Source organism: Peromyscus maniculatus, chromosome 1 (genome assembly GCF_049852395.1).
Source record: "Peromyscus maniculatus bairdii isolate BWxNUB_F1_BW_parent chromosome 1, HU_Pman_BW_mat_3.1, whole genome shotgun sequence".
Lineage (NCBI taxonomy): Eukaryota > Metazoa > Chordata > Mammalia > Rodentia > Cricetidae > Peromyscus > Peromyscus maniculatus.
Genome location: NC_134852.1, coordinates 928673 through 951906, shown reverse-complemented (window position 1 = coordinate 951906; position 23234 = coordinate 928673). Strand labels below are relative to the sequence as shown.

The 23234-nt window shown below is 37.1% G+C and overlaps 1 protein-coding gene and 1 pseudogene across 1 annotated transcript; one reads left to right on the top strand and one right to left on the bottom strand.

Annotated features, from left to right (window-relative positions):
• LOC121826140 (vomeronasal type-2 receptor 116-like) overlaps positions 1-23234 on the bottom strand; it is a 478502-nt pseudogene that overhangs the window by 298270 nt on the left and 156998 nt on the right.
• Positions 2-15760, top strand: LOC143274436 (vomeronasal type-2 receptor 116-like). Its single transcript, XM_076577617.1, has 5 exons — positions 2-40; positions 319-1116; positions 2483-2710; positions 11133-11256; positions 15162-15760. Exons 1-5 carry the CDS (start codon positions 2-4, stop codon positions 15698-15700), a joined length of 1728 nt encoding a protein of 575 aa, XP_076433732.1. The 3' UTR covers positions 15701-15760.

Here is a 23234-nt window from a genome sequence, read left to right as displayed (position 1 = left end):
CATGGTTGGGACATGCCTGGACCCCTACAGATCTCAACAGGTAAGACTTTTGTGGTGTGGGATTGCAAGAAATCCTGACTCTGTTGTTACCACTCCCAGATGCTAAGAAGAGTATGAGGAGAATACTAGCCTCACACTTATGTCAAACAATGTGGTCAAGAGTACTTTTCAGAGAATTGATGGGGCTTCATTTCCTTTTCTGAAACTGAGATGAGGAAAGAAGTAACAGTTAAGAGTATTTAATGGAACTCTTTGTTGAAAGTTTGTTTACAAGTTCTTAGGAGTGCATGCTACCTCATGCTGCCCCCTGTGTTCCAGGTCCTCCAGCTTACCTATGGACCTTTCCATACCATCCTGAGTGATGATGAAAAAATTCCCTATCTGCATCAGATGGCCCCCAAGGACACAGCTCTACCCCTGGCCATGGTTTCTTTGATGCTTCACTTCAATTGGAACTGGATAGGACTGGCCATCTCAGACAATGATCAGGGTTCCCAACTTCTATCACATTTGAGAAGAGAGATGGAAAAAAATACAGTCTGTTTTGCCTTTGTGAGCTTGATCCCAGTCAAGATGGATTTATACATGTCAAGAGTTGAAGTGTATTATAACCAAATCATAACATCATCTACTAATGTAGTTATCATTTATGGTGACACAGACAGCACTCTAGCTGTGAGCTTTAGAATGTGGGAATCTCTAGGTATACAGAGAATATGGGTGACCACCTCACAGTGGGATGTCACTACAAGTAAGAGAGACTTAACACTTGACACATCCCATGGGACACTAATTTTTGCACAACACCATTCTGAGATTTCTGGTTTTAAAACTTTTGTCCAGACACTGAATCCTCTCAAATACTCAGATGAATACCTTGCAAGACTGGGATGGATGAGCTTTAACTGTGAAGTCTCAGCTTCTAAGTGTGAGACACTGAAGAATTGTTCATCCAATGCTTCATTGGAATGGCTAATGAGACAGACTTTCGACATGGCTTTTAGTGATGCCAGTTATGACATATACAATGCTGTGTACACTGTGGCCCATGCTCTCCATGAGATGCTTCTTCAACAAGTGGATGATGGGAAAGGACACTATGGTAACTGCTTGAAGGTAGTGTTTCTTCTATTGGATGAAATGTTGTGTCATCAGTATCATCACCTTAGTGTCTGTCAGATGCCCTGATTTACTTTATACATATTATAAATATTTACTAAAATAGAAATACTTCTGAAATGTTTTCCTGGTAAGGATATAATATATAAGTTGGTATAAATCTTAATGCAAAACAATGGAATGTAAAACACAATTTATCAAGGAGTATCAGTGATTATCTTACAGAGCATGTGAATATCATCACCCCTGCTCTATCATTGGAAATATAACAGTCCTTCCTTATCAATTCTCTCCATGAGAAGAAGAGATATACTTCATTAATTGTAAAATATATGGTAATCAGTGTATCAGATGAATTTTACAAGTGTTCTCAAACAGATTCTGCCCCACTGTAGGCTCTGGAGAACTTCTCTGACACTCTGAGAGTAATTTCACATGAAACAGTGCTACGATTCATTTCATAAATTACATTTGTATACATGTGTGTGAATGGATTGTTCTCATTGTGGATGGGGGTATGTTTTTGTGTATCTGTGTATATATCTGTGTTGAGATATATATGTGTGTGTGTGTGTGTGTGTGTGTGTGTGTGTGTGTGTTTCTTGCACATATATCTGCATATCTATCTGTCTGTGAAACTGTGTAATTTTGTCTCATGTCAGTGTCTTTCTGTATGGGAGTCTGTTTCTGTGTATAACTGCCTGTGTGTGTTTCACATTATATGTGTCTGCATGTGACTATTTGTCTGTTTTGCATATTGCTTGCATATATTTGTATCTGTATTTATGTGTGTCTGTCTGTCTCTTTGTCTGTCAATTTGTCTTTGGATGTGAGGATAAATTTGTCTATGAGAATGTCTCACTCTGTGGGTGTTTCAATCTGTGTATGTCTCCTTGTGTGTATTTGTCTATAAAAGTGTGCATTTGTGTGTGATACTGTGTGCTTGGCAGGTTTCTGTTTCTGTGTATCTATTTGGGGTCATGTGCCTGTCTATGACTGTATTTTCATGTGTGTGTCTGACATGCATATATAAGTATGTGTATATTGTATGTAGCTGTGTGATGTACACATGTCTCTATGGATGTGAGTCTCTCTCTGTGTCCATGTCTCTCTCTCTCACTCTGTGTGTGTGCATTTTTCATATCAGTGTTTGGTATCTGTATGTATGTGTGTTTCTTTTTGGTAGTTTCCTCTGAAAGAATTTAAATTCTAGGAAGGTTATGATACTTTTATTTGTCCACTTACTTTTATTATATTTCTCCTCTGGACACCTTCAAAAACATTGCTTTTAAAATGAAATCAGTATATTTTCTGACTTCAGGAAAGGTCACACATACAGTATAGAATGCTTCCTCTCTTTCAGCTGCACTCCTTTCTGAGGAAGACTCACTTCACTAATCCTGTTGGAGAAAAAGTGAATATGAACCAGAGAGTATACCAGCAGGCAGAATATGACATTTTCCATGTTTGGAATTTCCCAAACGGATTTGGACTTAAAGTGAAGATAGGAGAATTTAGTCCATATTTTCCACATTGTCAACAGCTCCATTTATATGAAGATGTGATAGAGTGGTCCACAGGAAATAGACAGGTGGGTCTGACCTAACTGCAATCATTTCTGATACACAGTGGTAACACAGACAAGTGGGCCCATATCTCCTGCCTTGTAAGTAGTTAAATGAAACATACGATCACAATAGGAAGCTCTTCCTAGCCTCCCTCTATTGGTGAAATTATTAGGGCCACTCCACATAGTTAAAAGGAAGATTTATTTAGTGGGTAACTTACAAATGAAGGGATAGGTAGGTTGTGGCATCTGGGGAAGGTGTATCACAGTCTAGCGGTGTTCTCTGGAGCTCTGCTTGGTCAACCTCCACCGCCAAGATTCCAGGAACAGAGTGAGTGCTGGCCCATCCAGATCTCAGGTCTCCAGGTGCCTCCCTTGGCATTGCCTTGTAGGCATGACAGTTGCTGAAGTCTCAATGGGGGTCGGAACTTCCAGATCAAAGCTGGAATGGCTACCGACTACATCCGTCCTTATGTTTTTTCTTTTCAGTTTTTGATGTGACATTTTATTAATCCTTTGAAGGTCTCAGACATGCATGCTACCCATACAGTGAATTTTTCTCCCTGCAGAAAATGTTTCTGGTTTTTAATATAAAAAGAAAATTCATTGTTACCACTGTACTATATCATTTCCAGTAAAGTGAGCAATATCCTCTTGATGCCATTCTGATTACTACACAGTGCTTGTCCTTTTTTCTGATGAAAATTTGACATAGATGCTGAAAGACTGAGGCTAAATGAAAGGAGGATTAAAGTAAACATTTGCAAACCATTATTATTATATAATTCACCTTGAGAAATTTACCAACAGGTTCCTAAATGATCAACATCTCTAATCACACATGAAGATAATATTTTCATAACCCATTTAAATACCCTATGAATGATAACTTTGTTCTTTTTTCCCTTCTTTTTCCTTTTAAATAAGTATGGATGTTTTGTCTGCTTGTATGCCTCTGCAACACTGGTACTCCTTGTGCATATAAATGTCAAAACAATGATTTGGATCCATGGGAATTGGAAAGAGTTAAGGGCCACACAGTGGGTGCTAAAAGTCAAACTTGGGCCTTTTATCTGGTCAGGAATTGTTATAGACAACTGAGCCAATTCTCCAGCCATGAAGCATGTCCTGTGTAAAAGAAATTACTCATTAAAGGAATGTTTCTTGATCCCACTAATTCTTTCACAGTTCATCCATACAAGAGTATATCTAATTTCCTTATGTGTATGGGGAGGAGGTAGTAGAAGAAAAATAAATGGCTTCTTAAAATTTATAAATGATTTATTCTCCTATAAGTCTAAGGTATATTATAGGTATGAATTCTGATGTAGGTAGTTTCATGGTATCCAATTCCAAATCCCTGACTATAAATAAAGTAGCATGAAATTTAAAGGTGCAAACTTCAGAAAAGTCCTCAAGTTTGAAACAAAGTTGTATTTCATGAATACCAGATAATATAAAATCTACAAAATATTCTTTTTCAGAATGACAAGGAAAGTTATTATCAGGGAAGAGGACATATGAGCTGAAGGTTCAGAAAAACTGAACTTTCTATCCATTCAGAGAGCAGCAATGAAATTTCAAGTGTGCTCTAACCAAGCTCACTTGAGTAGTACAAAAGACATCCGCTGGAGGCATATAGACGATTAGGAACAATGCAAGCAGTGCTCTACTCCCAGATATAAAATTTTCAATGCAGAAAAAAAACCAAAAGTATAAAGAAATCAAATCAATACAAATCCAAATGTCAGAGTCATAGGCTTAATTGTGAGTATGTTCAAAGACATACTAAAAAAAGAATCCAAAGAATGATTATAACAGTATTCCAGAATATCAAACAGGACAAAAATCACCGCCAGGAGAATGCAATGAGATCACAAAAACCAGCATACAATAAGGAACTGAGTGAGCATGTGACTAACATGTTTGAAAAGGTATAAAATGATGAAAAAATTCAAACTAAAATATGTAAAGGAAAGAAAATAAATAAAAAAATTCTAGTAAAAATTCTCACTAACAAAATATCTCAAGTTGAAGATAATATAGCATACTTGAAGACAAGGTAAAAGAATTAGAAAACTGAAACTGTGACAAAGGTAAAAATAAGGACAAGTGAAAGATATATGGGACCAGGGGGATAGGATTAAAGGATCAAATTTACAATGAGCAGACAAGAAGAAGAAGGACTTACCAAGACATCAACAGTATATCCAGTAAAATACAATGGGAATTTTCCAAAATATAGGGAGACATGTGGACACCTAGAGACAGGAGGCATTTAATTTCTAAACATGTATCAGATACCTCCCCATGACATATTTTACTTAAAATTTGAATTATAAAAGTAAAGAAAGGAAACTGAAGGCTGCAGACAGAGAAACCCATTTCTTAGAAAGGTCCCTTCTAGATAACAGCAGATTCCTTCATGAACTCTTTTAAAAGGGGAGAGTATCAGTGATGCAATTCAAGTAGGTAGAGATATAACTGCCAAACTCTCTTACTAGACTCAAGAAAGTTATCCTTTATAGTCAAAGGAGGCTCTTCACAGGTATAAAGTTGAATACATCTGTAATTTATTATTATTATTTTTTTGAGACAGGGTTTCTCTGTGTAGCTTTGGTGCCTGTCATGGATCTTGCTCTGTAGTCCAGGCTAGCCTCAAACCAACAGATTTCTGCTGGCTCTGCCTCCTTAGTGCTGGAATTAAAGGCGTGCGCCACTGCCAACCAGCTCATCTGGAATTTATTAAACCTCAAAAATAGAAGGCATACTTGAGAGGCTTTTTTTAAATTAATTTCAAGTAGGAAAATACACTTGTTATCCAGATTTTTTGTTGTTGTTGTTTTTTTGAGACAGGGTTTCTCTGTGTAGCTTTGTGCCTTTCCTGGGACTCACTTGGTAGCCCACAGAGATCTGCCTAGCTCTGCCTCCCGAGTGCTGGGATTAAAGGCGTGCACCACCACCACCTGGCTGTTATCCAGATCTTTAAGATAGGAAGACGTGCCTTATATTGAGTAATGGTGGTACATGCCTTTAATCCCAGCACTCAGAAGGCAGAGGAAGGTGGATCTTTGAGTTCCAGGCCAGCCTCATCTACAAATTGAGTTCCAGGACAGCCAGGGATACAAAGAGTAATCATGTCTGTGAAACAAAACCAAAAAAAAAAAAGAAAGAAGGAAGGAAAAGGGATCATGCCTATAATTGATATTTTTTTATTGTTTAAATTTAAATTTTTATATTTTTTTATTTTTCAATTTAATTTAATTTTACATATCAGCCACGGATTCCTCTCTCCACCACCCCTTCCTCCCAGCCCACTGCCATTCCCATCTCCTCCAGGGCAAAGACTCCCCCAAGGATTGAGTTTAACCTGGTAGATTCAGTCCAGGCAGGTCCAGTCCCCTCCTCCCAGGCTGAGCAAAGAGTCCCTGCATAAGCCCCAGGTTCCGAACAGCCAGCACATGCACTGAGGACAGGTCCTGGTCCCACTGCCTTGATGCCTCCCAAACAGATCAAGCTAATCAACTGTCTCGCTTATCCAGAGGGCCTGATCCAGTTGGGGGCTCCTCAGCTCTTGGTTCATAGTTCATGTGTTTCCATTCATTTGGCCATTTGTCCCTGTGCTTTATCCAACCTTGATTTCAACAATTCTCTCTCATACAAACCCTTCTCTTTCTTGCCAATTGAACTCCTAGAGCTCCACCTGGGGCCTGGCCATAGGTCTCTGAATCTGGTTCCCTCAGTCATTGGATGGGGTTTCTAGCACGACAATTAGGATGTTTGGCCATCCTATCACCACAGCAGGTCAGTTCAGTCTTTCTCTCAACCATTGCTACTCACAACTACAGGGAGACTACCTAGAAAACAGGACCCTAAGAAAGACGCAGGGATCACCCAATGACAGAGAAATGGATGAGATCTACATGAAAAACCTGGACGTGAGTAGGGGTAATGAAGGGCAAAATTCAAGGGAAAGAGAGCTTACAGGAGCAGGAGATCCCAGCTGGATCAAGAACAGAGAGGGAGAACAAGAAATAAGAGACCATGATAAATGAAGACCATATGAAAATAGGAAGAAGCAAAGTGCTAGAGAGTTCCACAGAAATCCACAAAGATACCTCCATAGTAGATTATAATTGATATTTTTATAAAATCACACATTTTATTTTCTGGATCTTAAGTTGGGCAGACACAACTTTAAATTACATCAGTTAATATAGAAAATTCATCTCTAATCTGGGCTACACCCTCTTCTGGAAGCCTACATAAGGACATAGAAAAAGGAAACTTGTGCTATTCGACTGCTTGCTAAATTAGTCCATTTATTCCCTGGTATTAGAACCATAATCTATAGGACTTAAGTGTTTAATGAAGATCAACTGAGACATACATTATCATGGAATGAGAAGTTTCTCCTTCCCTGGACTTGGTATATACCTAGCAATTGTTAGATTATTTAGACCACTTCCTAAAAGACATCCTAATACATTTTCTGTATATATATATATATATATATATATATATATATATATATATATATATATATATATATATATACATGAATAGAGAAAGTCAGAGGAACATAGTAAGGGAGACAAAAAGACATAGAAAGATTCATTTTTATAATTTCTGTTACTCTAAAGAACCCTAACTAATACAGAGACAGACCAATGTTCAATGATGTATGTAAGTTTTAAGAATTCATAACCAAGCTAACATTTCTAAGGAAGACACATAAAGAACTCATACACACGAAAAAGTATGATAAATACAATTGGTCATGGAAGGCAAAGCTAAGATTAGAATACCAGACAGAAAAACAACTGTTAGGGGAGCTGGGCGGTGGTGGCGCACGCCTTTATTCCCAGCACTTGGGAGGCAGAGGCAGGCGGATATCTGTGAGTTCGAGGCCAACCTGGGCTACCAAGTGAGTTCCAGGAAAGGCGCAAAGCTACACAGAGAAACCCTGTCTTGAAAAACGAAAAAGAAAAAGAAAAAAAAGATAGAAAAACAACTGTTAGTAATCTATAACAAATATTGCAATAACAAAATGGATAATAATTAGTAAATAATTCTCAATAACAATTCAATGTTAATCCTCACATTTTCTTTTTTTTTTTCGAGACAGGGTTTCTCTGTGTAGCTTTGCGCCTTTCCTGGAGCTCACTTGGTAGCCCAGGCTGGCCTCGAACTCGCAGAGATCCGCCTGGCTCTGCCTCCTGAGTGCTGGGATTAAAGCTGTGCGCCACCACCGCCCAGCAATCCTCACATTTTCTATCAATAATGCAGAAATGGCAAGTTTGCTTTGTAAAAACGAACATTCATTTCTGTTTGCAAAAACAAACTGAGCTTACAAGCATGGAAAGATCCTTTCTGTAAATATGAGGGAAATGGTTTTGAGGAAATGGAACATAATAGAAAATGACAGACTAAACACATTGATGGATATGGATGGAAAAAATTCTCAACTAAACACTGACTAATGTAACTAAACAACACAACAGAATGGTCTGTCCCTGTGACAAACATGACTTCATTCCAGGGAATCAGGGATGGTTTACATATGCAGATCTATCTGCTAAGTAAACACTGCACAAAAATAGACTCAAGCATAGGGCAATATGATTATCCAAATATGTGCAGATAAGCTTTTACCAAAGTCCAGCATCAATTCAGATTTAACATTTAAAACAAACCAAAACCTGACAAAATAGAAGGAGGATATCTTGATTAATAAGGTTTTCTTTTTATTATTCCAACCTGATCACATTAAATTTTTTCAATGGCAATCCTATTGACAATATAGTACTACAGGGAGAGAAACTGAAAGAATTTCCATTAAAATCTTCAGGGAGGCCAATTATTCTTGGTGGTGCATATCTCTAATCAAAACTCTCAGAAGGAGAGGCAGGTAGAACCTTCCCAGTTTTTGGCCACTCTGGCATGCATAGCAAGTCCAAATGAGCTAGAATTGCATATAGAGACCCTCCCTCTAAAGAAATGAGCAGATATTGGACAAGGATGATTTTTTTTGCTGCAGAGTAATACTCAATTGTGTAAATGTACCACTTTTTCTTTATCCATTCTTTCGATGAGAGGCATCATCCAGAATAATGTAACTCAGACCCTGATACACAAACACAGTATGTCCTCATTCATTAGTGGATATTCAATGGAAAGAAAATGATAACCAGGCTACACTCCACAGCCCCAGAGAAGCAAGGTACAAGGACGACCTTAAGAGGGACACACAGATCATGCTATGAAAGGGAAATTGATGAGATCTCCTGGGTAAACTCCTAGGGGTAGAGGACAGGGGATGGGGGATGGAGACATGAGGGGTTTGGATGGTCCAATTTGGCGAGGGATGGAGAGAGAGAGCAATAAAAGAGACATCTTGATAGAGTGGGACATTATGGCATTACCGGGTTAGGGAGAAACCTGGTGCCAGAGAAATTTCCATGATTTTCCAAGAATGACTCCAGCTGTGACACCTAAAGAGGGTGCCTGAACTGGCCTTCTCCTATAATCAGATTGGTGACTACCCTAATTTTTTCATAGAACCTTCATCCAATAACTATGGAAGTGGATGTAGAGCTTCAAAGCTAAGCAATGGGCCACATTCTAGGAGTACAGTTGAATAGAGGGGAAAGGGATTATTTGAGCAAATGTGGTCAAGATAATGACAGGGCAACCCACAGAGAAAGCTGACCTGAATAGTAAGAGCTTAGTGTCTCTCGGCCTACAGCAGCGGGCTTCCACGGTACCTACCTAAGCCCCTTGAATGTGGGTGATAATTATGTAGCTGAGTCTGTTTGTAGCCCCTAGCAGTGGGACAAAGATCTGTCCCTGGTACATAAGCTGCCTTTTGGAACCTATTCCCTATGGTGGGATTAATTACTCAGCCTTGATGCAGTGGGGAAAAACTTGGTCCTGCCTCAACTTGGTGTGCCATTCATTGTTGACTCCTGTAGGAGACATTACCCTTTCAGAGGAGTGGATGGGGTGGTAGAAAGGAGGTGTGGAAAGGAATGATGAGTGGAGGGAGAGGCAATTGTGGTTGTTAAGTAAAATAAATAATTCCATAAAAAGAAATTGGACAAGCATATATATTTTCTACACTCTTCTTGAAAATTGTCCTTAATCTTAGCAAGTACAAAAAGAAATGGTAAATATGAAATACAGAAATAAGGGAAGAAATGTGCCCACTGGTAGCATACACATTTAATCTCAGCATTCGGGAGGCAGGAGAGGAAGATATCTGTATGATCTAAGTTAACCTACTCTATACACATAGTTAAGGTATACCAGCATACATTTTGAGATCCTGTTTCAAGAAAACCACAAGAAAAAAGGAATATTTGTAGGTAATCATATTATGTAGAAAGTAAAAGAGGCCATGCATAGGAGACACTGTGATTTTGACACAGAATTCAATACTGAACAAAGGATGCAAAGTGAGTATGCAATAATCAGCAGCTGTATAAATCAGTATATAGATCACTATCACCAGGTTTTGATTATATAAAGTTTTTGTATTATAAACTTTAAGAAATCCTTAAATTAACTTTAAACTATCTAAATTTTATTCCAGTTCCCCAAATACTTTCAGCCTTTGTAAGACACTTTGACCTCAGGAAACATTCCACCTTCAACCTCAATACATACCAACCCAGCACTTCTTCACCACAAATACAACAGGCTCTGCCTATTTGTCTGTTTTTCTCTTTGCACTCTGTTTTTCATGCTTTTCGGTGGTATTTACTGGAGTTCTTGTTTCCTGCCAGAGGTTTGAAGAGCTTTTTCCCATGTTTCAGATATCCATATATCCTAGCTTGCTACACTGTTGCTGTGATTAAACACTGACCATCAGCAAACTGAGGAGGAAGGACTGATTAGGCTCATGGGTTACAGTAAAGGGAGGAGAAGGCAAGAATCTGGAGACTGCAACTAAACTCTGAAGGAACATTGTCTACTGCTTTGCTCTGCTTGTTTTTCCTACAGCCCTTATAGAGACAGCACTGCCCACAGTGGACTGGACACTGCTACAACAATTACCCATTAATGAAATGCATAAATAATATGACAGCAGCTAGTTCTTTGAGAGAAATATTTTAGTTAGGGTTTTCTCTAACTTTTCAATGGGCTTTCTGTCAAGGTGATGAAAATTAACTAAAAAAAAATCACTTTGCACTCTATGGTGTTTGCCCACAGCAAACAACCAATTTTTCCCCTAAATTTCTAAGATTGGGAAGCTACTCAACTTCACATCAGATTGTTTTCATACATTTTCTTGTTGGGCATTACAAAATATACTAAGTTTAATGTGGTCACTCATTTAGTGTATCTACAATAAGCTTATCAATATTTAAAAATGCTAATATAATATAGTTATGGAAGGAGTAGGTAAAACTCCTGATATCACTATGCATCTAATTTTCCTCAGATGCTACCCTCTGTGTGCAGTGCTGACTGTGGTCCTGGATTCAGAAAATTCTTGCAGGAGGGAATGGCAGCGTGCTGTTTTGATTGCATCCCCTGCCCAGAAAATGAAGTTGCTAATGAGACAAGTGAGTGTTTGCTTCTGAGAAATCCTTCATATAGATCATCTTCTCCCAAACACACTGGCATGATCAAAGGTTCTAAAAGTCCACTGTACAAATAAATCATATCACTTTTCCAAGTTAGTTTTTATGGGACTATGATAATTAACAATGTCACTTTAAATAACATGTTATGCCATAACATACATCTTTGACTCCCTGAAAATCCATGGTAGATGATCTTTTCTCAAAGAAACAGTTTGATAATAACACTATAATGTGAGGAAATTCTACACAATGTCTTAAATAGTGACTAATCTTTTCTGGAACTACATGTAGATTACATTCCAATCATAAATCTTTAATATTTAATATTTATTTATTTTTTCTATTTCTATGTCTGTATGTGTCCTTACTTAAGATTATAGGTCCCATGAACATTCAGGAAATCAATTGAGAACAGACTAATGTATTAGATACATTGAGCTCTTTCATGTGGATACTAGAAACCAAATCTAAGTCGCCTGTAAGATTAATGAAGAGTGTATGTAAATAATTACTTGCAAAATTATAAGAAAATGTTCTGTGCGATGACTATTTCAAGCAATATGCAAAGAGCCCCCTTTTCAAAGGTTCAATGTGATTTGAAATCTAGGGAATCATGGATAAGTGTTGGCACATAATGTAGAAAATATTGAGTCTTATATTCAGTTTGTTTATATACAGTACACAATTAATAATGTCAAAAAGTAGATTAAAATGATTTCATATGAAAGCAACTAGCCACAATTATTTCAAAAGGTGTTGTCACGTACACAGTCCATATTTGTCAAATGATTATTTGTTTAGAGTTGGTTATACAAATGTCAGATATATAGGTTTTTTCTCATTTTGCCTGTCATCCTATATAATGAAAGACTTTAAAGGACATTTATGGCCATTAAGATGATTCAGAAATTATATCCCTTGCTACTAAAGCTGATGATGAGTTCATCCCTAGGACCCATGTAGCAGGAAGAGGTTTCCAACCCCTAGAGGTTGTGTTCTGATCCCTATGCAATCACACATACAACATACTCCAATTTAATTATACAAACTATAATGAAACTGTTTTAAATATAAAAACATATAAGAGTAAAGGGTATTTACAACATTAAATACAACAACAGTAAAATTTAATTATTTCTTTCATTTTCTGTATGTATGTGAGATGAGTGGTTATGTGTACACAATTGCAGGTGCATGCGAGAGTCATCCAATGCCTTGTAGTTAGATTTACAGCCAGTTGTGAGACACCCAATATATGTTCTTGGAACTGAATACAGTTCTTCCCCAAGAGCGGTACATTCTCCTCACAACTGAGACAAGTTTCCAGTCCACTAAACAAATTAACCTATTACATGGGTCCCTAAATGCATTTTTCAAGAAAAAAAGACTTAAAACCTAGAAGCATGAAATCAATCTATTCAATTATTTGATGATTCAGAGCAAATATAGTCTCGTTTCATAAACTTTCCACAGTAGAGATTAAAACTTATGGATGGGGTACTATTCCTCAAAACAAACATTCTGTGCTATCACTCTTGCTTGAGTGTTCTTTTATTGTGATCATGGTATTATGTCAATATCTACTTCACACTTGAATACACTCACATAGCCTGGGTCTCACAATGACAGTGAAGGAGAAAAGTGCTTATCTATTCCCAAAGGTGATGGAATCAAGAGGTAAGGCTTTTAAATAAGTATGTACAGTGGTTTCTACCTTCAAGATATGGTTACTCCTTCTTATGAACAAGACTTAGGGTTAAAGCATTCCTAATGCCAGATGAGGACACAACTGAGGACATATTTATTTATTTAAATTTTTACATTTTAATACATAAAATTATACTTATGTAACATTCTTTTCTCATTATCATCCTCCTGTCTTCCTCATATAAACCAATCATTCTCATATTTGAGCTCTGTTGTTACTTTTACATGTAGATACACATATACATATACAAACACACAAACACACACACACACACACACACACACACACACACACAACCTACTGATCTTGAAAGAACTCTAGTGAGGCTGATTATGGCAAATATGGTTCTAGCAAGTCCTGCTCATCTCCCCCATTCCTTTTACCTTGCTAAGATCCATTAGATTCCAGTGATAGTTTGAATGAAATTGGCCCAATCAGAAGGTGTGGTCTTGTTGGAGAAGATGTAGTCTTATTGGAGGAAGTGTGTCACTGTGGATGCAGACTTCAAGGCCCCTTAAAATCTTAAGCCATACACACTGAGACAGCTTTCTTTATGTTGCCTATGGATTAAAATATGTTAAATGCTCAGCTTCTTCTCCAGAACTATGTTTGCTTGAATAGCAACATGGCCCACCATTATGATAATGGACTGAGCCTCTTAACTATAAACCACTCATTAAAAGGTTTTTCTTCATAAGAACTACTGTGTCTTGTATAATATTAGAAGGACTAGCCTTAATATTATTCATCTCAGGGTCTCAGAAGAGAGATCTATGAATGGTGAGAATTATTTTCGGGAAATAGAATCTCAGTACACCAAGCTCTTAGTCCAGTTATTTATTCTTCCCAATCTTCTCCATCCTCTGTGCCCTGGGCATCCCAGTATAAGTACAAGCAGTAGTCCCTTGGCTTCCAGGCCTCCAGGGTCAAATGGAGCGGTGTTAAGAATCATATGGGGGCACAGTAATTGTTAATTATCATTTGTACCCCAAAAGGGAAGTGACTAATGGGGAAATGAATTAACTAAAGCCTAAATTCAGGTAATATCTAAGAAAAGGGATCTTATTGCTCAACTATAATCTTAAACGTGATTGGTAGAAAAATGTTAAGATTCTATAAATTGCTAGGTCAATGGGAGAAAATAAAACTGCTTCTTTTTTTCCTGTGGCTCCTATCTGTCCAAGCTATCTGCCATTTTTTTCTGCAGGGTGGGGGAAAGTGTTATTAGTCGATAGGCAACCTGTGTACAGCTAGATGCCTCTGATGATAGTTAAAGGGAGATCTGGAATTTGAGGTAAGATTTGGGAAAGTAGGTATTTAAGCTTATTTGGCACATCTTCCAGGTCTTCTCAAATGGCTAGTCTGGATGCTTAAGTATGTTCTTAGAGAGTACAGAGGTATCTCTGATAAGGTACTTTCCTTGGTCTGTGGATGGACCTGGCCAGATGCTTCAGATGACAATAATTACAGGGAGGCTTCAACTGGGGTTCTGACTGTGCATAGCTGTCAGTGCACAAGGTTACCTAAATATTTCTAGAAGTGATTAGGTAAGGAGTTAGAGGTCTATTAAGTTAGAAAGACTGTAAAAAAAAGGAGAGTCTGAGCTAATTTGTGTGACGCTATTACTTAAGATCCACCAGACCTAGGCAGTGTCTCTGTGTGGACTTTACTTTAATTCAGGAGACTTATTATGTGGTGGTTTGGACTGTTGTTCCTGCTAGTCCTTCAGTGTGGTTAAAGGGGATATGTGATTCCAGTGCTGAAAGGGAAGAAATGAATGGGTTTGGGGGAAGAAAGCCTTTCCTGGGGATGTTCTCCAGATACCTTGACTGTATATGTCCAAAGAGTGATCATTTCACACTGTTAGCAATACTTAGGGAAAAATAAATTGGGAAAAATTTGAAAGCACACATGATTCTCATAACAGAAGACAGCTGGTATATAACAAGCCAAATAACACCAAATGCTTTGGCTTCCTCTGAAGGAATTCCTTGATCCCTTCAGGTGGTGGCTTTGCCATAACCAGCTGAGTTCCTATAATATATTCCTGTGGCCCATAGCAACTGTGGTCATGGTTCACTTTATAGCAATAGAAATGAGGCTACAATCCTAAAGATAGCCACCAGGGTCTATTCCCTTATTTGGACAATTTCTCCTCCTGAGGCTGACTATCAAGGTCCAGCTACTAAAATATTGAAGTATAATTACAGAGCCTCCCTTGTGAGATACTTTCTGGTCTCAGGAGCACCCAACTACATCATAAGCATCTGTACCCTCATCCAAATTATTGTCTGTGCAATTTGGCTTCAAGTTTCTCCTCCCTCTATTGACACTGATACACACTCTGAGCATGGCCAAATCATCATTGTGTGCAAAAAGGGCTCAGTTAATGCATTTTACTGCATCTTGGGATACCATGGCTCGCTTGCCTTAGGAAGCTTCATTTTGGCTTTCTTGGCCAGGAATCTCCCTGACAAATTCAATGAATCCAAGTTGCTGACCTTCAGCATGCTGTTGTTCTGCAGTGTCTGGGTCACCTTTCTCCCTGTGTACCATAGCACCAAGGGCAAGGCCATGGTTGTTGTGGAGGTCTTCTCCATCTTGGTCTCTAGTGCGGGCCTGCTGGGATGTATCTTTATCCCCAAGTGCTACATGATTTTGTTTAAACCAGAGAGAAATTCTCTTGAAAAGATAAGGGAGAAAACTTCTTCCTGAACATTCATTTCATAAATTGTTACTGATAACTCTAATGTTGGTATAGAACTACCTATTCTCATGTAATACAAGATGTATGCATTAGCTATTGACTCTCATTGTTTCTTCTAAAGATGATGTCAAGAAATACCATGTATACCACTTTTCTGTGGCCTACAATCTTCCATTCAGCCTCTTATTTTATAAGACCTGATTCTTTGATATTAGTGCATGTGAGATGTGTTTTCTTTCTCTAATGCAAAGTAAATAGAAATAAAAAATAATTCTTTTAATATATGAGTAAATGTGTGACACAGAATGTAAGAGAAAACAGAAAGTTTGTGGTGGATTGAATGAATGTTTTCAGATGATGAAACTAATTTTCCCCTTGCAGAAGAAGACAGAAAAATCCTGTTGCGTTCTGGGAGTTAGAAGACTAAAACTTAAAATACATAAAGATGTTTTGTTAAATAGCTAGAAGGAATATTGAGAAATATGGAGAGATATCTCAGCATTTACAGTCATGTATGGCTTTTTAGAGGAGATGGGTTCACTAAACAATCCACACATCTTGCAGTTTACTGCCAACTATTCACAGCAGCTCTAATGGATCAGATACCCTCTTCTGGCTTCTGAGAACACCTACACACAGATGTGAACAAAATAACACACTCAAAAAGCATAGATACATAATTGAAATTAAATTAATGTTTTAAATTGAATTTTACATAGCACTATAGTCCAACACTTGTTTTCCTTGTCTTCCTGTTCATTGAAAATAGATTTTCTTTCACATAATGTCCCCTGATTATTTTTTCACCTCCCTCTGTTTTTCCAAGCTCCTCCTCACATCCATTCCTATCTGAAACCACCCCATTTCTATCATTCATTGGAAAACAATCAGTGTTCTTTGAGATAATAATAAAAATATACTAAGATAAAGACAATCTAACACATTGGAATTGGTCAAAGTGGGGAAACAGAAGTAAAAAGAACCCAAGAGAAAGCATGGAAATCTGATCCATGTGTTTGCATATTCAGAATTTCAATAAAAATTACAATTTTATACATATACATATACACATATGTTGATATATACATTTTGTATGCATTCGTATACATTATATATTATGTATATCCTAAAATTATATGTGTATGTGTATGTGTATGTATATGTGAATGTGTATGTGTATTTGTATATGTATGTACTCTTGTTTTTTTTGTTTGTTTGTTTTTTGTTTTTTGTTTTTCGAGACAGGGTTTCTCTGTGTAGCTTTGCGCCTTTCCTGGAGCTCACTTGGTAGCCCAGGCTGGCCTTGAACTCACAGAGATCCGCCTGCCTCTGCCTCCCGAGTGCTGGGATTAAAGCCGTGCGCCACCACCGCCCGGCATATATGTACTCTTTATACATATGGTTCCTTGCTATTCTCTGTGGCTTGTAAGGAGATATGTGAAGGAGACAGTCCTTTACATTTAGATTTATTTTTCTCACTCTAATGTCTGTCTCTTGATTTCTATATTCATTCCCATCTATTGCAAATCAAGATTATCTGATAATGATCGAACAAGGCCTTGATCTAAGAGTATTAACACAATGCAATTGTAAGACATTTTATTGCCTTTTAAAGAACTGTAGCATTTGTTTTTACTGTATAGCTGAGATATTTAGATTCTGATTCTTTTTTCCCCAAGTTGAGTATTTATTCATTCAAATCAGATACTGGTTGCTTACTCTTTCAAATTTGTGCAACAATTTCCCTAGTTATCCTGTAGGCAGGACATCATTGTAGATCAAAGGGTTTTTGGATGTGTTGACAATTACAGATCTTTTTTGTTAATGGCCCTAGTACATTTCAGTATCAAAGACACAAGAATACTGGATGAAAGTTCAATGAAGGCACCAGATCAACTTCTGCATGTTTAATCTGTTATGAAGGTGAAGCTGGGAAGGTCTTATTAATGGGTACTTGCCACCAGTTTGTAGAGGACAACCTACAATCCTGGCCACAGTCTGGATTTTTTTTTGGTGACTACCATGGGGTTCCTTTAGGCAAGAATTTAATTAGATGTAACCCAATTCATTTTGTGATGAAATGGCTAGTTGGGTCTCTGTCTTCCTTATTATTTTGTGAATTTATTTAGATCCCCTTTAGGCATGTGTATAATTTAGAAAGCTTCTACTCTATTAGGTTTATACAATACTCCTCAATGGCTTTTAATTTTAGCTATCTTTCTATACATTTCTTCACTCTTTCTTCTTGCCAGCACTCTCCAGGTGATGTAACCATCTAGTTAAATAACAAACACAAAGGCAATGCAGAGATGAAAGCCCAAGAGGTCAGAGCTAAGAACTAAAAACCTTACCCTTCACTGCTGCTGCTGTCCTCTTCAGCCTAGAGAGCTACTTCCTGTCTGTTTGTCTTCTTTTATAAAGACTTTCTATTCAGACTTCTCATTGGTTGTAAACCCAACCACATGACCTACTCATCACTGCCTGTCTGCACAGACCTCCAGGTTTTTTATGGTTTGTATTGAGAGTAAAGGCAAGTGTTTCCATGCTGGCCATATCCTTGAACACACAGAGATTTGCCTAGCTCTGCCTCCCAAGTACTGGGATTAAAGGTGTGCACCACCACTGCCCAGCTTCTACTATGGCTTGCTATAACTCGGACCCCCAGGCAACTTTATTCATTAACATACAAATAAAATCACATTTCAGTGCAAATAAAATATCACCACATTTCCCCTTTTTCTATTTTAATAAAAAGAAAAAAGGAAAGTTGTAACTAATATAAGAAAAACTATATACAAAAGTACAATAACTATATACCATATATACAAGCAATAAATACCTTAAAATGTCTAGTCCATTTGTATTTGACAAATTCAGAGAAAATAATTCCATTGTCTATCCTATTTTGGTAAGTCCAAAATGTACCTAATTCACTTTCTATCCTCACTAATCTTCAACTATAACTAACTAATTTTCAACTCCCTCAGAGACCTAAGAAGAAAATAATATTACCTAGCAAAAATAAAAACAGGAATTTCAAACAACTTCCAAAAAATTTGTGAGTTGACAGAAACAGGCAGCTGCCTGGACAGTCACCCAAAGTTTCTCCACAGCATTGGGACATCATCTTCAGCCTATAGGCTTAGTGTATCTGACAGACTCATTTGTGAAGTAGGATGTACACAAGGTCACCAGTTGGATCTTGCATTTGGTGAGAGCAGTCCATGTATCAGAAACACATGAATTCCACTAGTGTCATGTCATGATTCAGAATCTTAAATTCTGGAAATGTTGATGTTTTTTGAATTCAGCTCTCCATTCTTCTTGGCTGTGTGTGTGTGTGTGTGTGTGTGTGTGTGTGTGTGTGTGTGTGTGTGTATGTCTTTCTCAGCATCCTAATCTTCTCTATATCCTTCTATTCAATGCCAGTCTACTATTGAGAGGTGTGAGTTTAGTTACTCTTCAAGAATAACTGTTTCAGCTGCTGTTCCACTGCACATCAGAAGCCACTGGCCCACTGGCTGTTCAGCTGCCTTTGAAGAAAAGGGCATGGTAACTTTTCCAGCTTGCAAAGGCCACTTCAGGGATGGTGCCATATTGTACTGAGCTCAGAAGATGCCTTTTGATAAAGCCACAACCACACTTGTCTTAGAAAGAATCAGTCCTTTGTTTCATGTTCTGTCTGTCCATTTTGTCCTGTTGTCAGCAGTTGATTTGAGGATACTTTGTTGTCCAGTGACTAATTTTTGCCACAATGAAAGTTACCTCCATATGCAGTTTCTTCAAAGCCTATATTTTCTGTGAAGTAGATTGGTACTGCCAGGAGCTGACATGTCTCATAGTCATAACAAAAAAAAATTCTAAGTTATTAAAACATTTTAAATGCCATATTCTGTAGATCCCTGAAGGGTTTGAAGATGACCTGTCTATCTAAAATATATCTGCTCAATCTTGAAAACATACCTAATATGACCACAAGTTCTATTGTAATGTCTAAATACTAAGTTTCATTTCTTTATATCCTAATAGTTGGTAGAATCAGCAAATTGTATTACCTTGTTAAATGAATGATATAAATACAATATCTTGAACAAGATTAGAAATATACATATAGAATTTTCTAACAATATCAATTTCAATATATATGTGCAATTTGTATACAAGATAAAACAATCCAATCCAATGTAAAGTATTTAAAACTAATAATTGTCCTTTTCTTTTTTTTAAACAAGAACCATAAATCTAATCTTCTTTGCTTAGCCCTTTTCCTAACCCTTAACAACAACTTGTAACCAACCCTCCTAAGCAATGAAAATTATCCCAGACCCAAAACCCATTAAAAGACCAAAAAAAAACCCCTGCACCACACCACCTCTTTGGGAATGTGGGCATCATATTCTTAAAATTGCTTCCTGCTGGGTATGGGCAAAGGTATCTTTATTCTGAAAAGAAAAATTTTAGGTTAATTGTTAAATTCTAGGAAAGGTAACAATATCCTTCATTGTCCAGTTTGAACATAATACCTGAGTTCAGAGTTTATCTCAAGTCCTTATTCAAGTAGTCTTTGAAATTGGATCATCTCAGGTAGCACTCTCAAAATTGCTCTGAGCACTTGGTATTCTAAAGCTGATCTGTAGATGATGTTTGTCATCTTAGTGATATTATTATTGTCCACGTGGAATTGTTCTTGTTGTGGGGCTCCATCTTCTTCCTGGAGACTTCAGTTGATGTTAGGCCTGGAATGATTTCCTGCAGAAACCTGATAAGAGACTCGAACACAAAGACATGTATAGCAGCTAATTAAAGCCTTTTTTCTAGAATTATTTAGTACTGTATTTGACCATTCATATCTTAACAAAGTTTAAAATGTATGTATGTATATATATATACATAATATATATAATATATTATATTAATCTTGTAAATTTGATATAAAATTCACACATTAAGAAAAGTTTAAAAAAATCAGAATAGAATTAAAGAATTGAGATTAGTAGTAGAATAGTCCCTTAATTATTAATTTTTTTCTCCAGTCCCATATCAGAAGATGGCTCTTTACTTCTGGCATGATACAGGGAGTTTGCATTTCCTTTTAGCAACATGCTTGAGTTTAAAGAAGGAGAGAGCCATCTTCCAAACCAAAGACAGCTTTAAATTTTAATTGAACTGGGACTATTAGAAGTCCAATAGTGTTAAATGTCTTTAGAGAAGAGCAGAAACAAATATTTAGGAAGACTTGTAATTTTTTTTTAGATGATATACCCATAGGCCACTTCACTCTGTTCCCTGGGATAGATGACTTGTTCCTTTTCTTCATTTGTCCAGTGTTCTTCAGATTCCTTAACCTTCATTCTCCTATAAAGCCCTTTCAGCAAGTTATTATCTAATTAAATGAAAAGGCCTGTGTTACTAGTATAAATAGTTTAAATTGGATGTTCGTGCTAGTTGATGAACTATCACCTCCTCTAATTAAGAGGTCTCTCTTGTTCAAATCGAACCTTTATCAATTTTGATGGTATCAACAGCTTATGTTCTCCTGTAGAACCAAAAGCAAAACATCATCCCCAAGGTAACATGGTTCACTTTCTGCCCATAATTTTTCAATGTCCTCTTTAGTTGAAGGTACAACAACTTCTGCTGGATCTATTCCTGCTAATTGATGAAGTCTCACTTTTCCTTTCCAAATCACATCAGAGATTTTTACACATAAGTTTTTAATTATTTATTTGGTTTATTTGGTAAAAATATCCATTCCAATATAATATCTTCCCTCTGCATTAATATTCCTGTAGAAGACTGCCTAGAGAGTAAAATAACCAAAATGAAATCCTGCTTTAGATCAATACGATCCACGTGCCCTTCATGTACTTTCTTTTCTACCAAGGCCAATTCTTTCTCAGATTCAGGTGATAATTCTCTTGGACTATTTAAGTCATTGTCACCTACTAATGTTTTGAACAAATTATTCAGTTCATCATTTTTTACCCCAACAATAGTTCATAGATGAGAAATGCCTCCAAATAATGTTTGAAGAGCCATTAAGAGTCTATAGTCGATCATTTCTAATTTTCACCTTTTGGGGTCTAATTTTTTGTAGTTCTATTTTATATCCTAAATAATTAATAGAATCTCCTCTTTGTATCTTTTCAGGAGCAATTCGTAATTCCCAGAAAGGCAAATTTTCTTTCTTTACTTCTTCAAACATTCTTTCTAAAATATCTGCATTTGAGTCAGCTAGTTAAATATCATTCATATAATTATAAATTATAGATTTAAGAAATTTTTACTTTCCACTTCCAATGGCTATTGTACAAAATATTGGCACAGGGTTGGACATTCAACATTCTGTATGGAAGGACCTTTCATTGAAATCTTTTAATCGGTTGAGAATTATTATAAGTAGGCACTGTGAAAGCAAATCTTTCTCTGTCTTTTTCTTGTAAGGGTATTGAAAAGAAACAGTCTTTTAAATCAATAACTATAACTCCTTTTGGTAACAGAGTAGGCAAAGGAATTCCAGATTGTAGAGAGCCCATTGGCTGAATTACTTTGCTAATTGCTCTAAGGTCTGTTACCATTCTCCATTTACCAGAATTCTTTTTTTTTTGATTTTTTGAGACAGGGTTTCTCTGTGTAGCTTTGCGCCTTTCCTCAGACTCACTTGGTAGCCCAGGCTGGCCTCGAACTCACAGAGATCTGCCTGCCTCTGCCTCCCGAGTGCTGGGATGAAAGGCATGTGCCACCACTGCCCAGCTCATTTGCCAGAATTCTTTTTAATAACAAATACAGGAGAATTTCAAAGGCTGGTTGATTCTTCAATATGCTGAGCATTTAACTGTTTCTTCTACCAGCTCTTGTAAAGCCTGGAGTTTCTCTGTTGTTAAAGGCCATTGATGAACACATACAGGCTTGTCTTTTAACCATTTTAAAGGCAGAGCTGTTGGTGTCTTTGGAAGATCATCAGTTGTTGTGCCCTGTTCTTGTATATGGATGGCCGGTGACCACTCATTAGAATAATATCTTCTAATATTTCTCTCAGAAACACGTGCTAGTTTATGACTTGTTTCTGAGATTGGAGGGATGTTAATCTTAGTATTCCATTTTTGCAACAGGTATAGGCCTCACAGGTTCATAGCTATGTTAGCCACATATGGTTTTAATTTTCCTCTCTGTCCTGGACCTATACACTCGAGCCATCTTGCACTCTGTTTCACTTGAGATAATGTCCCAATTCTAAACAGTTGAACATTTACCTCCTGAAGAGGCCAAGTTGGATGCCAAAATTCTGGTGCCATTATGGTAACGTCAGCACTTGTGTCTACCAGACCAGATAACAAAACACCTTTTATTCTTATTGCTAATTTTGGTCTTTGTTCATTTATAGAATTTTGCCAAAAATTTTCTTTAAGTTTTCTCCTGAATTTTCTATTCTCTCTGTTTTATCATCCCAAGCAACCTGGTTAATTCCAATTGGCATTTGGTTATTTAATTGCTCTGAGTAGGAGGTTCCTCTATGACTGAAGGAAAGGTCTGAACTGGATT

Excerpts from the sequence above, each read along its gene's own strand:
- LOC143274436 (XM_076577617.1), top strand. The coding sequence starts at position 2 with ATGGTTGGGACATGCCTGGACCCCTACAGATCTCAACAG. Across the intron at positions 41-318 it reads ACCCCTACAGATCTCAACAG|GTCCTCCAGCTTACCTATGG; the intron begins GTAAGACTTTTG and ends CCTGTGTTCCAG. Across the intron at positions 2,711-11,132 it reads GGTCCACAGGAAATAGACAG|ATGCTACCCTCTGTGTGCAG; the intron begins GTGGGTCTGACC and ends AATTTTCCTCAG.